Genomic DNA, 16,410 nt, shown 5'->3' on the forward strand with positions numbered 1-16,410 from the left:
CAGCGGCGTCGACCGCCTTACAGCTGAGTTTGGTAGCTCGGCGGTGTCAGAGGTCACGCCCTGTCATTACCGTGTGAATCTAATTAACACTCGAATGGGGGGCAAGGTCAGGTTTACGACTGGTTTAAAATAGTTTTAACTTTAAGATTATAAAAAAAATTAAATAGCAAATGGTTTAAATGTGCAAAATAATCAATTTCCATCGACACCAAATTCCCAGTTCGTACCATAAACCTGTCAAAAGGCACACTAAATCATTCCATTTCCACCCCCAAACTCAGAGTTATAGTTCCGGTTTTTCCCACTCTAAACAAACCAGCGAATTTCACACCCCAGTGGAAAGCCGACGTCAGAGCATCATCGCCACCATCGCACCGCTGCTGCCCTCCCGTTGACCAATTAGTGACGCCAGAGCAAGTGGTCGTCCAATTCGTAAGTTTTTTTTATGATCCCCCTTCGAACGATATTGTGGGTGGCGATTGGTGAATTTAATTTGAGTCCTAGAAAAGGAAGAAAGAGGCGACTGACGCCATCGTAAATTTTCCGGATTTGAAGAAAGAGAGAGAGAGCGCGTAATCCTTGGTTCAGTTTGTTGACCTTGTCGAAAAGCAACGGAAATTTCAAGCAAAATTATGGGCGATGAAATCAGAATTCTTCCTAAAGAAAAAAGTCAAGTGCATTGATGTGCTGAGGCAAGATGTCACTCAAGTCGATGAATTTGGCATGTTTCAAACACGGGAAAGGGGCAAAAAGAAACCCATTTTATCTGTAAACAAACGATGGTCTTGAGAGCGATTTTCAAGTTCAGCTGTGGCGGGTTACATTGTTTGGATGTGCATGTGACATGACATAAAAACTGGCAAAGAAATGACTGTGAATTGTTTGTGTAATTCTTCTTGACCAGTCAGATTTATTTATACGATTTGGTTTGCACTACAGTCATCCCACATATTCGGAACACCCACAAATTCGGAACACTTTTATGATAATTTGTCAGTAGCATGCCAAAAGTAGCTTTTCTGTCGACCTTACTATTTTTAGAACCTTCATTTGAACATTATCTTGCTATTTCACTAGTAAAAGTAGTACTTTTTGAACAAAAAACTTCATTCCAAGACTATTTTGTCCAGAGCAGCAAAACACTGCCTCCAAATGGCCTGTTTCATAATTGTGGGATGTTATTGTGCCTCCCACAATTGTGGAACACCTGAATTTAACTGATATTTTCACAAAAAAGTTATCAAACCATGTATAAAACATCACTAAGCTTGAGTTTCGTTGGTTTCAGTGTGTAAAGTCATTATTTGGTAATAAATATGTACTCCTGGAGAGATCCAAAGTTTGTTTACATTCGTAAAAGAAAAGTGTTCCGAATTTGTGGATTTCAAGGGTCAAAGTAATTCTTCAAAAACTTCATATAAAAGTTAAAATTCGCAGATGTTCGATACAGCTATCGAAAGATCGCAAGAAAAGCTTTCAAATGAAGGTAAAAGCGAATCATTAAGTTCAATTATCGATTTGCTATGATTTTTTGAACATTGGCCGATCTGGAAACCGTTCCGAATATGTGGGATGACTGTACCATTATTTCGCCTTTTTTCGATTCGAGCGGTTTGAAGCCATGTGAATAATTTCAAATTTGCTCAAACCATTTTTTGCTGTATTGGGGTTGAAGTTGCAGTCGGCTAACAGAGAAACTGGAAAGCCATTTCTTGTGCAACTTATTTTTATCCACTCCCCTTGCATAATGTCCCCAAAAATACAAGAGGAAATTAAAAATATTTCACATTTTTTCTTTATGTTCACAATCAACCATGTGAATAAAATATTCATGCGTCATGATAGCATAACGTTGACGAAATTTAATTTTGTTTATTTGTTAATATCTCTCTTGATAAAAACTATTAAACATGGTCATTTTTTGTTACTTTTTTCAGGTCATTAATTTTTTTTGAATATTTTTTTTAAGAGTAAAGAAATATTTATCTTGGAAATGTCTCGAAATTTCAATATATTATAATTATTTTTTCAAAGTAAGTCTTTTGTTTCGCAATTTAACATAACTCTCAATTTAAAATGGTGTTGAAAAGAATGACAATTCCACAACTCAACTTTTTGCCTTCCTCACCTTACTGAGGAAAGGCTATAAAATCACTCGAAAAATGAACTTCTTAATTCGACCTCGTAGACCCACCTTCACGTATACATATCGACTCAGAATCATGTTCTGAGCAAATGTCTGTGTGGATGTGTGTAGGTGGGTGCGGACAAAAAAATTGTCACTCGATTATCTCCGGACTGGATGAACGGATTTTGACCGTATTAGTCTCATTCGATCCGTCTTGGGGTCCCATAGGTCTCTATTTAAAATCAGCAAGTTTAGTTAAGTACTTCAAAAGTTATGCTAAAAAACGATTTTGGCGTATGTCCGGAAGATTGTAAAAAGGGTGGTTTTTGCAAGAAACCCTATCATGTGATACGTTTTAAGAAAGGTATTAAAAAGATCTTTCTAATGAGCCCAAAACATTGATGATCTGACAACCCTATCAAAAGTTATTAGCACTTAAGTGTTATTTATACACTTTTTGGAGGCCGGATCTCAGATATTTCAGTAAAAATGATGTCCGGGTTCATCATGCGACCCATCGTTAGTTAGATAATTGAAAGACCTTTCAAATGAGCCTAAAACATCAAGGATCTGACAACCCTATCAAAAGTTATTGGCACTTAAGTGTTATTTATATACTTTCTGGAGGCCGGATCTGAGATATTGTGATAAAAATATTGTCTGAATCTTCCATGTGAACTTTCGTTGGATAGGTTTTTTTTATCAGACCTTGCCGATGAGCCAGAAAAATTGAAGGTCTGCGAACCCTATCAAAAGAAATCAGTAATAAAATTGATTTGTTAAACATGTTAAGGGAATGTTGCTATTTTTACTGAATGTATTGACTTTATGAATGTGAGGAAGGCACCAACCACCTAAAGGTGGATTAAGTATCGTTTTTTATTTTTTTATTGATGTCGGTAATTTCTTCAGTTTAGTCAAGCTATGATATATTTGGGCTCCCTGAACACGGTCCAATCAACAGAAATGAATATTTGTGAGAAAAAATAAAGCTGTAAATTTCGAATTTATATGCTATGAAATCATTCCAAGAAACCAAGCACCTACATTGAATTGCTCTTTCCCAGAATGATGATGGCTTTTAAGCATGGAATCTAGAGCGTCCAATTTCCCGTCCCGGGATATCCCGGAAAAAAATATTTCCCGTTTCCCGAGGAATTTATAAATTTCCCAGGAATTCCCGAAATTCAAGCAGAAGTATACATTTTCCCATCTTCTTGGCACAATTTTTTGGATTTGCAAAAAAAAAATGTTTTTGAACTTATCAGTTCGTCTGAAAATTTCAAATCAAGGTATATTTAAGGTAATATAAATTTCTGAAGCTTTCACATCTGGGATCTTGTTTATTTGCTAAGCAACAAAAATTATGATTATTTGGAATGACAATAAACTATTATAATTCTGGTTAGTTTTTTAAACAAAAATTGTTGTTATATCATTTGAAAATTGAGGTACCCTTTTCCGCCAAGCTTAAAAATATTTTTAATGATTTTGTTTACCATGGCCAAATTGTATATAAGAAGAAATATCATTTAATGTCTCATTTTGTGCAAGAAGAATTTGGTAAATTTGTTTAAAACGGTTCGAGGAATTACAGGTTAAAGTTAAGAATTTATGTAGCACTTGATCTACCAAGGGCGTAAGAGGTTTAAATATGAACCACTGAACTAATTTTTTTTTCCTATGAAAATTATTTTAACTGAAGACGTTTATTTAGCTGAATCATCAAAAAAATATTAAAAATTAACTTGGTATTATATAAAAGGGTTTCCAAAAAATGCAAAAAATATTTCAAAATCTCACTCCAAATAATTAAAAATTTTGAGTTGTGAATTCATAAAAAATATATTTTTAGTGAAAAAAGCAGATTTTAAAGGTAACCATATTTTATTCATGTTTTTTTTTTTCATTTCAATTTATCGTCTCGAATTTTGTGAGAATTGGAAGACAGTCTATAAATTGAGAATATTCATATGTTTCCTCGATTTGTTTTACATTATTTTTAACATTTTTTTAATAAATTTAAAATTTCCCGTGAATTCCCGGGAAAATTGTTGAAAATTTCCCGTTTCCCGGGAATTTTGTAACCCCAACATTTGTATTCGAAATTTAAAACTTTATTCTTTCGCAGAAAATTTACTAATATTCTATTCTTTCTGAATCATCAAAAAATTGTTAAAACCCAACTTCGTATTAGGGGAACAGCATCTAATTCCAGCGTGCCTCTATTGTTGCCATATCAGCACTTAAACATTCGATTACAGCTCATTAAAAGCATAAGCAACAGAAATCAAGTAATAAATAGCCCAATAAGAAGTGAGCAAGCAAGTTTCTAACAAAAGTTTTGCATAGTTAGTTGTTTATATAGTGAAAATCAGCAAAATGGATGGAGTTAGGAGCAAGTGCTCCTGCCAAACATACGCGAATTTCCCCTAAATAAAAGGGTTTCCAAAAAATGCAAAAAAATGTTTCAAAATCTCGTTCCAAATATTTAAAAAAAAGTTGATTTTTAAGGTTAATTCAATGCTTATCTATTTATTCATGAGCTCATGTGCTGAGATAAAAGATTTGCCAAAAAAAAAAACATATTTTATTCATGTTTTGCCTTCCTCACGTTACTGAGGAAAGGCTATAAAATCACTCGAAAAATGAACCTCTCAATTAGACCTCCTAGACCCACCTTCATGTATACCTATCGACTCAGAATCAAATTCTGAGCAAATGTCTGTGTGTGTGGTGGGATGTTGATCAAAAAATTGTCACTCGATTATCTCGACATTGGCTGAACCGATTTTGTCCGTTTTGGCGTCATTCGATCCGTCTTGCGGTCCCATAAGTCGCTATTAATAATTATGTAGTTTAGTTAAGTACTTCAAAAGTTATGCTGAAAAAACGATTTTAACAAAAGTCCGGAAGATTGTAAAAAGGGTGGTTTTTGTAAGGAAACCCGTAATGCTATACATTTTCAGAAAGGAATTTAAAAGACCTTTTCAACGCGTCCAAGACATTGAAGATCTGACAAATCTATCAAAAGTTATAAGCACTTAAGTGTTATTTATACGCTTTTTGGAGGCCGGATCTCAGATATGTTGATGAAAACGTTGTCCGGATCTCCCATGCGACCTATCGTTGGATAGGTATTCAAAAGAGCTTACCAACGCGTCCAAAACATTAAAGATCTGACAACCATATCAAAAGTTATAAGCACTTAAGTGTTATTTACGGAATTTTTGCATTTTGGATGGCACCCTTTAAATGTGAGAAAGGCGCCAACCACCTAAGGGTGGATTAAGTAACTTTTTTTTTTTAAATTTCAATTTATCGTCTCGAATTTTGTACGAATTGAAAGATAGTCTAGAAATTGAGAATACAGTAGTTGTTCGGTAACTGGCCGTTGATTACCTGGGCTGCTTTTTAACTGGGCTACGGCCCAGTTAAAACGTCAAAAAACCAAAACAAACCGAAATCATTGAGGGGTTAATGGATGCAAAAAAACATGTTCAACAAATAAAAAAACTTTTTTCAAACTTTTATGTATTTCAAGTCACAATTAAACCAAAATGAAAAGTAATCATTGTAAACAAATTTGAGTAACTTTTATTTTTATATTTCATCAAATAAATATTATGCATCGGTAGTCCCCTCGTTATTTTTCGTTCAGCCCAGTTAGCGAACAGTATTCGATGACTGGGCTACGTTCTCAGCCCAGTTACCGAACAACTTCTGTATTTATATGTTTCCTTGATTTGTTTTGTTTTTTTTTTTTTTTACAAGCGGTTTATGCATTAATTATCCATCGCACTTATTTTAAATTATTTTTAACAATTTTTAATAAATTTAAAATTTTCCGGGAATTCCCGGGAAATTTGTTGAAGATTGGTGCGCTGGAAGAGAGGACGCGAAGTCGTGATTATACAGGTTAATTTTTTTGTGTGCTTTTTTGTCGCTGTCTGTATGGGGTGAGTGATTGTGGTAATCGAATAATAGCATCATTGGTGCACTGGAAGTGGGGACGCGAAGTCGTGATTATTCAGGTTAATTTTTTGGTGTGCTTTTGTGTCGCTGTTCGTATCGGATGAGTGATTGTGCTAATCGAATAATAGCATCATTGGTGCGCTGGAAGAGAGGACGCGAAGTCGTGATTATACAGGTTAATTTTTTTGTGTGCTTTTTTGTCGCTGTCTGTATGGGGTGAGTGATTGTGGTAATCGAATAATAGCATCATTGGTGCACTGGAAGTGGGGACGCGAAGTCGTGATTATTCAGGTTAATTTTTTTGGTGTGCTTTTGTGTCGCTGTTCGTATCGGATGAGTGATTGTGGTAATCGAATAATAGCATCATTGGTGCGCTGGAAGTGGGGACGCGAAGTCGTAATTATTCAGGTTAATTTTTTGGTGTGCTTTTGTGTCGCTGTTCGTATCGGATGAGTGATTGTGGTAATCGAATAATAGCATCATTGGTGCGCTGGAAGAGGGGACGCGAAGTCGTGATTATTCAGGTTAATTTTTTGGTGTGCTTTTGTGTCGCTGTTCGTATCGAATGAGTGATTGTGGTAATCGAATAATAGCATCATTGGTGCGCTGGAAGTGGGGACGCGAAGTCGTGATTATTCAGGTTAATTTTTTTGGTGTGCTTTTGTGTCGCTGTTCGTATCGGATGAGTGATTGTGGTAATCGAATAATAGCATCATTGGTGCGCTGGAAGTGGGGACGCGAAGTCGTAATTATTCAGGTTAATTTTTTGGTTTGCTTTTGTGTCGCTGTTCGTATCGGATGAGTGATTGTGGTAATCGAATAATAGCATCATTGGTGCGCTGGAAGAGAGGACGTGAAGTCGTGATTATACAGGTTAATTTTTTGGTGTGCTTTTTTGTCGCTGTCTGTATGGGGTGAGTGATTGTGGTAATCGAATAATAGCATCATTGGTGCGCTGGAAGTGGGGACGCGAAGTCGTGATTATTCAGGTTAATTTTTTGGTGTGCTTTTGTGTCGCTGTTCGTATCGGATGAGTGATTGTGCTAATCGAATAATAGCATCATTGGTGCGCTGGAAGAGAGGACGTGAAGTCGTGATTATACAGGTTAATTTTTTGGTGTGCTTTTTTGTCGCTGTCTGTATGGGGTGAGTGATTGTGGTAATCGAATAATAGCATCATTGGTGCGCTGGAAGTGGGGACGCGAAGTCGTGATTATGCAGGTTAATTTTTTGGTGTGCTTTTGTGTCGCTATTCGTATGGAGTGAGTGATTGTGGTGATCGAATAATAGCATGACTTACTGAATTATTTGTGTCTTGAGCGTAATTTTTGTTGAGTAATTGGTGTTTTTTTGTGATTCTTTTTTTGAGATCTTAATTAATTGTTTTGTGATTTTCAAAGCCCTTCCTATATCATCGTTGATCGGAAGGCACGGCGTCGGGTGGATTGTGTATAATGTTTTGAATAAGGTTTTATTTTTAATGGTGAAAAAGTCATTTCTATATAATTATCGAAAGACGCACTGACATTTTGGATTAATTAATAGTGGAGTGAAATAATTGTGTGTGAGTGACTTTGTGTGTTAACCAAAAAGACCTTCCCATAGCATCGTTGCTCGGAAGGCTCGCCGACGGGTCTGTTATGAAAGTCCTCCCCATAGCATCGTAGCTCGGGAGGCATCGTAAAGCCAATACCTTATCCTACTAACCCAAAAAAATAATAATCACGTGATGCTTGAAGGAGATGCTGTGGATTCAACGGTCTCAAGCGGTATCAACAAGTATATAGCGAAAAACTGTGTGCTTGATGAGTCTGCAACTTCAACTATCGGACTAACATTCCTCCCTTTCGTTGAACTGCAGGCTTCTTGGGAGGGCGCCGGTATTGACTTATAAAGAAGGGATCTTCAGAGGTTAAACAGTGAACGGATGGTTGGCTCCCACTGATCATTTTTGATTCATTGTTTAACTTCAGCTGATCTGTCAATAACGGAGTAGCAGCTCATTGGCAGTCAACCATGCTCATGCTCATGCTCATGCTCAATTCCCGGGAAATTTGTTGAAAATTTCCCGTTTCCAGGGAATTTTGTAACCCCAACATTTGTATTCGAAATTTTCAACTTTATTCTTTCGCAGAATTTTTTTCTAAAATTCAATTCTTTCGATTGGAGCGAGTTCTGCGAGTCCAAATCTATCATAACTTAGCGAAACTGAGCGATTACATTCATAGGCTTTAAAAACGTCGAGGTGTGTTCTTAATTTCTTATCCCTCATTTTAATGTTGAGCAATTTTTTTCTGCCAACATTTGAATGTAATAAAACTATTTGTCTTAATAGTATTTAGCCAATGCTATTTTTTCTTTAAAAAATGTAAGCAAAAATAAATTGTTCTTTCTAGATGTAAACTATTTAGAATGCATAAAATAACGGTTATATTTGAATTTTTATTTAAGTGTGCCACTAATTAGCATACTGAAAACTTGCAAATTTTGAATTTTTGTTTCCAATTTTAATTGGAATATGTTTTTTTGCATTTCGCGAAACTGCCCCCTCCCCCTCCTTCCTCCCTTCCTCAACCTTGATCTAGCTTTTTTGCTATAAATTTTGTTCATTAGCATTTAAGTCGCAAGTCGCTGCATAAACCACGTGGAAATTTGAATTTCTTTTTTTTGTTTTTCGCTGAGTTTTTAAACATTTTTTCATTCTTTTCATTCTTATTTTTTCTATGATTTCGGTTTTCTAGCGGCCAATGTAAGTATCACTCCGCCTTCCCCCCCCCCCCCCTCCCCCTCCTCACTACACTCACCTGCAATCCCCGCTCAAACTCCTCGAACGCCGCCAGCGTCCCGCGGGCTCCGTCCGCATTCTCCCCGTAATTCCCCCGAGCTCGATCCAACTGTTCACGCCTCTCCCGAATCGCGCCCCGAACCTCATTCAACGCCTTGTCGAACCCAATGACGGCGTGCTGTTTGCGCAGCTCCGAGTTCTCCGACTCGGTTTCCGACTCAAAGTACGTCCGGAGGTTTTCCAGCAGCGTGATGATCTTGTCCGTGTCCTGCTCTTTGGCGCCCGGCGGCTCCTGGGCCTTGATCCGGTCGATGATCTGCTCGCTCTGCTGGAGCAGGTTCCGGAAGTACTCCATCGTGTTCTGCTTGAACTGCTCGTAGCTGTTGGTGATGGACTCGACGCTGTCCGGTCCGGTTATGGTTTGCTTGCTAGCGAAGTACTCCTTGATGTTGTCCCGGCAGGTGAGGACGGCGTGCAGAAAGCGGTCGATGACGGTGGCCAGCTCCTGGAAGTCGGCCGCGATCGTGTGCAGTTTGGTTTTGATCGAGTTGAGGCTGTTCTTCACCTGGATCACCTTGTCGGTGGAATCCGACGTTGGGGAATCGCCCTCCGGTGTGGCCAACTGGTCGATCGTTTCGAACCGCTTGGTGAGTTCGTGTTCGGCCGCCCGGATGTCCGCCTGGATTTGGTTCAGCTTGGTCGCGATGAACGCACTCAGGTCGGTCGGGTTGTCCGAGGCCGTGTTGAAGATCGGGTAGAGTTGCTCCTCGAGCTTGGAGGCCGCGGCGAGGGTCTGCGAGGGGAAGAGCGAAAAAGAAATTTCTTTAGTTATGGTTCCGGAACTAACCTTCCGGGATTGGGTGGGACCTACCTCCATGTTAGCGGCCATGATGTCGTTCAGTACTGCTTCGGTGTGGTGCTGGGCGTTCCAGCGATCCCACTCATTGCCGACGGCCAACTGGCGCGCGTTCAGCTCGGCCAGCGTCCGTTCGACGCACTGCACGGCCTGGGCCTGCTGCAGATACGGATCCGAAGCGACCTGTGGGTGTGTGTGAGAGAGTCGGAAGTACACAAGCAAACAAACGATTTTAGTATAGGTCCAAATAGAACAAATTGGTTCGGTTTGTTGGTTTTTTGGCTAGTATATAAGGTGTAAGATTTAAATACGAAGACTAAGAAGAGGGAACGCTCACTTCGCTGCTGGTGGTCGTGATCGTTACGGCCAAAAGTTTTTCGGATATTAAATTTTTGCATCGTTTCAGGGCGTAGAAATGGTGGCTGCGGCGCGGTTACAACAGCTGCCTGCCAATCTCTGTGTTCTATTCTGGGTTATGTTACTCCGATGGGTGTTTGTGGCGTGGAGGAAATGGGTGGGAAAAGTTCACATAGATCAAACAGCTGTTTCAAGGGGTAATGGATGGGTACGAAGGTTTTAGACGAAGAGGTGACAGGTTGTTTGAACGAAGATAATCGCCTAAATTTGATGTTTTATGATCAGAACATTACTATGTTACAAATTAAATATTCTTTCATCTAGTTTGTACTTCCCCATGATTTGAAAATGCAAAAAATGACGGGCGTTACAAATCTATTAGACCGTTTCATTTTTCTGCTTGTGATTTTGAGACTACCCGAGCAGACGGAGATAACTTGGGAATAACATTTTTTGATATTTGAAAATACTAGGCAAATAACATTTTATATTATTTATAACAGGATTTGTTTTTCACCATTATATTTTTTTTTGTTATTGTTGCAACAGACTTATAAAATTTTTAGTTATTCTTCGAACAAAACTTTGTAATTATTTTTTGTTATTTTAACAACTAATCCTATCATCCTGATAGCAGTTGGAGTTATTCTTCCATATCAAAAAGTGCTAGTACTAAGTTGTTTTGGCTTTCAACCAATAAATAAATTTTGTTATGATAACATAAACTGTTATCAAACACTTGCAAAAAAAATGATTTTTCAAGAAGATTCCACTACATTTTCTGTTATTTTAACAGTACTTGTTATTGAAATAGCATGAATTAACCGTTTGTCCTGGTAGTGTTTTTTTGTTTATCTATTTTCATGAAATAAATAAATCATAAATCAATGACAACAAGTGCAGTCACGCTTGAAAGTCTCCAATCACAATCCGTGAAAATTCCGCGTGATTGCACCAAACATCAGCTCGTGCATGTTTACCCCGCAGCCAGACAAAACAAGAAATGTTCTACTTAACATTATCGCGTGTGTGTGTGTGTCGGTGACTCTTGTGAGCCGTTTGCAGCGAATATCAACAGAGGCGTTTGGATTACTGCCAAAGATTTGTGAACATCGGGGAAGGGTTCTGAGGACAGTGGAGGTCGCGAAGATCTTATTACAAATCTTTTTGCGGCTCACTGCCAAGGAACGGTCATAAAGTAATAAATCAAATACACAGTCCAGACATGATTATCCGAAGTCGTCGGAAAATTCACGTTTCTTTTGTTGTTGTCTTGTTTCGGGTCGTTACTGAAAATATGCAGTTTTCAAAGTAAATAACAAATTTTACTAAAATAGGTTCACAGGACTCCAATTGAATATCTTTTTTTAACCTGATTCGTTTTTCTGAAGTTCCTAAGAAACCTTCGGATAATCGAGTCTGAACAATATTCAGAAAAAAGGTTATCCATGATAGCCCACGATAGTAATTTAAATTTCAATCTTCGATACAATTGTAAAGCTTAATTGTTAAATATCTTATGATTTTTTTGTGAATCTTTTGTAATGAAACAATTTCGGTATTTTCCTTGGCAATCAAATTTGGCGCCATCAACCTTGTCTCAGCAAACAAAAAAAAACTTCGTCGGAGGTCTGTTTTGATATTTTGGCAGTGTTGCCATCAGCTGGGTCTCGTGGCGCAGGGGTAGCGGCTTCGGCTGCCGATCCCGATGATGCTATGAGACGCGGGTTCGATTCCCGCCTTATCCACTGAGCTTCTATCGGATGGTGAAGTAAAACGTCGGTCCCGGTTTCTCCTGTCTCGTCAGAGGCGCTGGAGCAGAAATCCCACGTTAGAGGAAGGCCATGCCCCGGGGGGCGTAGTGCCAATAGTTTCGTTTCGTTTTCGCCATCAGCTGCAGCGTACAACAACGGGGTAAATATTGGCAACCAGATGCCGCCGCCAGGAACTAAACGGTGTCGTACAAACACCGTTTTTCAGCTGCGAGATTTCCCTCGCGTCGACGTTACAACCCAAAATTAAAAGCCAACCTTCCCCAGAATGAATTTATTGGGCAACCAGCCTGCAGCAGGTTTATTTATACGCCGAGTGTCGAGCGAAATCGTTGTTGTTCCGTGCTGCCCCCTGCCACAACAAAATGCAATGTTATTATTGTTATGCTGTTGTGTTTTGTGTTGCTGGCAGCGTGAAAATGCAACCGGGAATAAAAATAAACACACACACTTGTGCAGGAAAAGACGAGTCGTACAAGTAACATGAGCGTAAGGTATCACTACGATGTGCTAAATGCAATTTGAGAAATGTGAGTGCAGTTTAGAAATAGACCAAACGCATCATATTTCATAACGATGATCTGCAGACGTCGTAACAGAACAAAAAACAAACAACTGTCTTGACAAAGTGTGCGACTGACGGACACCTGACGCCACCGCGTGAGTCAAATGTGATGAGGTTGGGTTGAGTTTAACTGTTTTGGTGACAGATTTAAAAACATGGATTTTTCACATTGTCACATTTTTAGCATCTCGGTTGATTGGTTCGGCTTCAATGATAAAATTGAAAGCGTTGTAAAATTTTTTGCTCGCTCCTACATTTTTTTTTAATTCAAGAGATTTTAGACATGATTTAAAAAAAATCATTTTTTTTATCGAAAAGGCAAATAGTTTTAATATTTTTAAGGATATAACGTCAGTTTAAAAATGAGAGCTTATTAGGCGATATTGAGAAAAACTTATTTTTCACTCCGGGGAAAATGATCACACTTCGGTTAAATTACCTTATTTTAACAACAACATTTTTCACAAATTTTATTCTTAAAGAAGCTACACTCAAACCCCGATGGTTTGACAACAACTGTTGTCAAACGAACGGGGTCACTTTTTAGTTTGACACCCCTTTTACACGGAGTTCACACACACTATCAAACGTTTGTTTTGATAGTGTGCGTGAGCGCCGTGTAAAAAGTGACAGTTTGTCACTTTTTAGTTTGACTTTGACCAACCAACGGGGTACAAACTAAAAAAGTGTCAAACGAAAAAGTGACCAACCACCGGGGGTTGAGTGTATATCTCAGCAACCAGCAGTCTGGTTAAGGGGTTACATACATGTAAATCGGTCAAAAAACAGAGGTTGGTATGAGCACACACTTCAACTTTTTTTAAACTGTTTTCAGGGCATTAAAAGATACATGTTCACCAATCAACAAATCAAATTTGAAGGCATTTGGTTGAATCATTGCCGAGATATAGCTTTTTGAAGTTAACAATTTAAAAAAAAACGGGTGCCACGATATGTCAATACTGTCTTCTACAAACCGGCTCAAAATGTTGGTGAAGACTCGTTAAACCGATCCTGTGTGCATGACGTAGGCTGATTTTCAAAAAAGTTTATTTAAAAAAAATATAAAAATATTTTTGTATTTTTCATTGTCAATTTTTGATTTTTGTATTTTTTAATAAACAAAACTTAAAAATCGGACTTCGTCATTCACGCGGGATATGTCTTAAGAGTCTTCACTCCAAATTTCAACCAATTTGGTGTTTCGAGAAAAACGCTCAGAAAGTTTGACAGTTTGCTTTGCACATGGCAAAACTTTAAACTTAAATCGTCTTATTCTCGCTTAGATCATGACATATCTTCATGAAACTTTCAGGAGTAATTGAAAATCATCTTTTGTAGATTTAATGAATTTTCTGTTGTATGAAATTTTGTGATTTTCTATAAGTATGCAAGCCTTAATAATTACTTAAAAAAGAAAACGATAAGAAATTATTACTGCATTTAGAGCATTTTTTTTTGTTGCAAAAGTGATTTTCCGTCGTGAAATGGTTGTTAAAGCTATGAGATTCCCATATCAAATAAAACTCTAGTAATAATAAAATTTCCAAAAAATATCATTTTTTAAAAATTTTAACTATAGATCCAGTTTTTTCGCGAAAACTTAACACGTAGCCTTATGTATGGGACAAACTTCAAATGCGTTTTTCTCAGCTTGCTGTATTTGCATATGGGACATTTATGCGAACATGGGCAGTATACATAATTTCGGCAAGCAAAAAATTATTTGCATTATTAAATGTGCATCAAAAATTACTTTAAAAAATCTATTAAATTTCTATAATCTATGAAAAAAATCTATAACATTTTTATTAAATGTATATAAATTTGATGTTAAGTAAATAAAAAGTTCAATGCCTCAAAGGTCGATAGGCACGAGCTCTTTCTTTCTTTCTTCTCTCTCTCTCTCTCTCTCTCTCTCTCTCTCTCTCTCTCTCTCTCTCTCTCTCTCTCTCTCTTGCTTGTGTGGGGACGGCAATCATTTGAAAGCAGCCATGAGGCAGGTAATAGAAATTTCTGTAGAATTCAAACGAACGAGCTTTGCGCGAGAGAGTCGAACGAAAGGAAACATCAGTACGATAACGATAATCTTTCGTTATCATTGTCATTATTCCGATAATTCTATCGGCGATAATTTTATCGACGATAATGGACTATAACTTGTATTTAATATATTTCTAAAATTGACTAAAACCAACCAAATTATGTTGAATTTTCGAGTTTGAAATATTAAATATTTTTTAAGAAGTTTCAAAGTATAAGGCTGGTACAAATATTTTTAAAAGTTTTTGTCACCCCCCGTCCCCCCCTTCAAAATTGGCCCGAAAAATCAGGGGGCAAAAAAAATATTTTTACAATAAACTTCAAAATTTCAATGAAAATTCAAGTGCAACCAGCTGAAATCAAATTAAAATACATTCTCCTGCGTTTAAAATCATTTTTAGCATGTTTGGTTTATTAAAAAATCTTAAATTTTTTTGAAAATTTTCGATGCAAAATCTTTTTTTTCGATACAATTTTTATTTTTGTCAGTTCTTAGATTTTTTGAAAACTAGAGATTGCAAAACAACTGAACTAGTTTAAAATGTATTTTAAAACACTTTTTTCATTTAAATGTGAAGATAGTCTTGTTATTTAAATTTAAATGTGAAGATAGGCTTGTTATTTAAATTTTTATATTTTTTTATTTTTTTGCCCCCCCCCACCCTTGACCTCGGCCAGGGCCGAGGGACAAAAACTTTTTTAAATATTTGCATCGGCCTAAATACTAAACAAAAAATCAAAAAATACCCTATTTTTTTAAAATATTCAAATTTTAATAATTTGCAATATGGGTATCAAACGATTCGAAATTTTGCATGCATTTTGACTGTTTTAGAGTTTGTTTAACGAAATACTTAAATTTTCATAATTCGCAATATGTGTATCAAGCGATTCAAAATTTTTCATGTATGAGTTTTTTGAAAGAAATACTTAAATTTTCACATAATACCGTAAATTCTCGAAAAAACTAATTTTTTTTATAATTCGCAATATGGGTATAAACGATTTTAAATTTTGCATGCATTTTTACTGTTTTAGAGCTGAATGAAATACTAAAATTTTCACAAAGTACTTAAATTTTCATGATTTGCAATATGGGCGATTCATCAATTTGAGTATTTTCGAGAAAATAGGTATTTTGTGAAAATTTGAGTATTTCATACAAAAGCTGCAAACAGTTAAAATGTATGCAAAATTTCGAATTGTTTGATACCCATATTGCAAATTATAAAAGAATGAGTACTTTCGATAAAATATGGTATTTTGTGAAAATTTTAGTATTTCATTCAAAAAATGTAAAACAGTCGAAATACATGCAAAATTTTGAATCGTTTGACACGCATATTGCGAATTATACATATTATTGTATTTTCGAGAAAATATGGTATTTGTGAAAATTTGAGTATTTCATTTTAAAAACTCTAAAACAGTGAAAATGAATGCAAAATTTCGAATGGTTTGATACCCATGTTGCAAATTATAACAAACGGTATTTTGTGATTTTTTTTTTTAGTATTTATATTTTGAAACTTACCATATTACAAAAAAAAATTATTTCAAATGCTTGAAAATTTAACATAATTTATTAGGTATAAGTCCATTTTAGAAATATATTCAATATAATTTATAGTCCGTTATCGTTGATAGAATTATCAGAATAACGATGGATTATCGTTATCGAACCTCGATAATTTTATCGTTAACAACCTTGAAATAGACATTTCCTTCAAAGGTCTTTATCAAGGTTAGAGGGGGGGTTGAGAATTCAAAAAAAAAAGTGTCCACGTGGTTTGTGGATGGTCCCAATGCAGTCCAACTCATTTTCATTGAGAAAGTCATGAACCTTTGAGAGATCCTATTTATGAATGTTTTCATAATTTTAGTTAACTAGTAGTATTACAACTTTTCAATCTAAGTCAAACTACTTCT

General features: G+C 36.5%; 1 protein-coding gene across 2 annotated transcripts in view; it reads right to left on the minus strand.

Moving 5' to 3' along the window:
- The window catches only part of LOC120425344 (titin), a 344,797-nt gene that overhangs the window by 165,151 nt on the left and 163,236 nt on the right, over window positions 1–16,410 (minus strand). For both annotated transcript variants that reach the window (XM_052710504.1, XM_052710503.1), the window contains 2 exons: window positions 9,760–9,927; window positions 8,908–9,681 (listed from right to left, as the gene is read on the minus strand). In XM_052710504.1, the coding sequence (XP_052566464.1) occupies window positions 8,908–9,681; window positions 9,760–9,927 (942 nt within the window). The remainder of the gene's footprint in view (window positions 1–8,907; window positions 9,682–9,759; window positions 9,928–16,410) is intronic.

This window comes from Culex pipiens, chromosome 3, assembly GCF_016801865.2.
Source record: "Culex pipiens pallens isolate TS chromosome 3, TS_CPP_V2, whole genome shotgun sequence".
Taxonomy (NCBI): domain Eukaryota; kingdom Metazoa; phylum Arthropoda; class Insecta; order Diptera; family Culicidae; genus Culex; species Culex pipiens.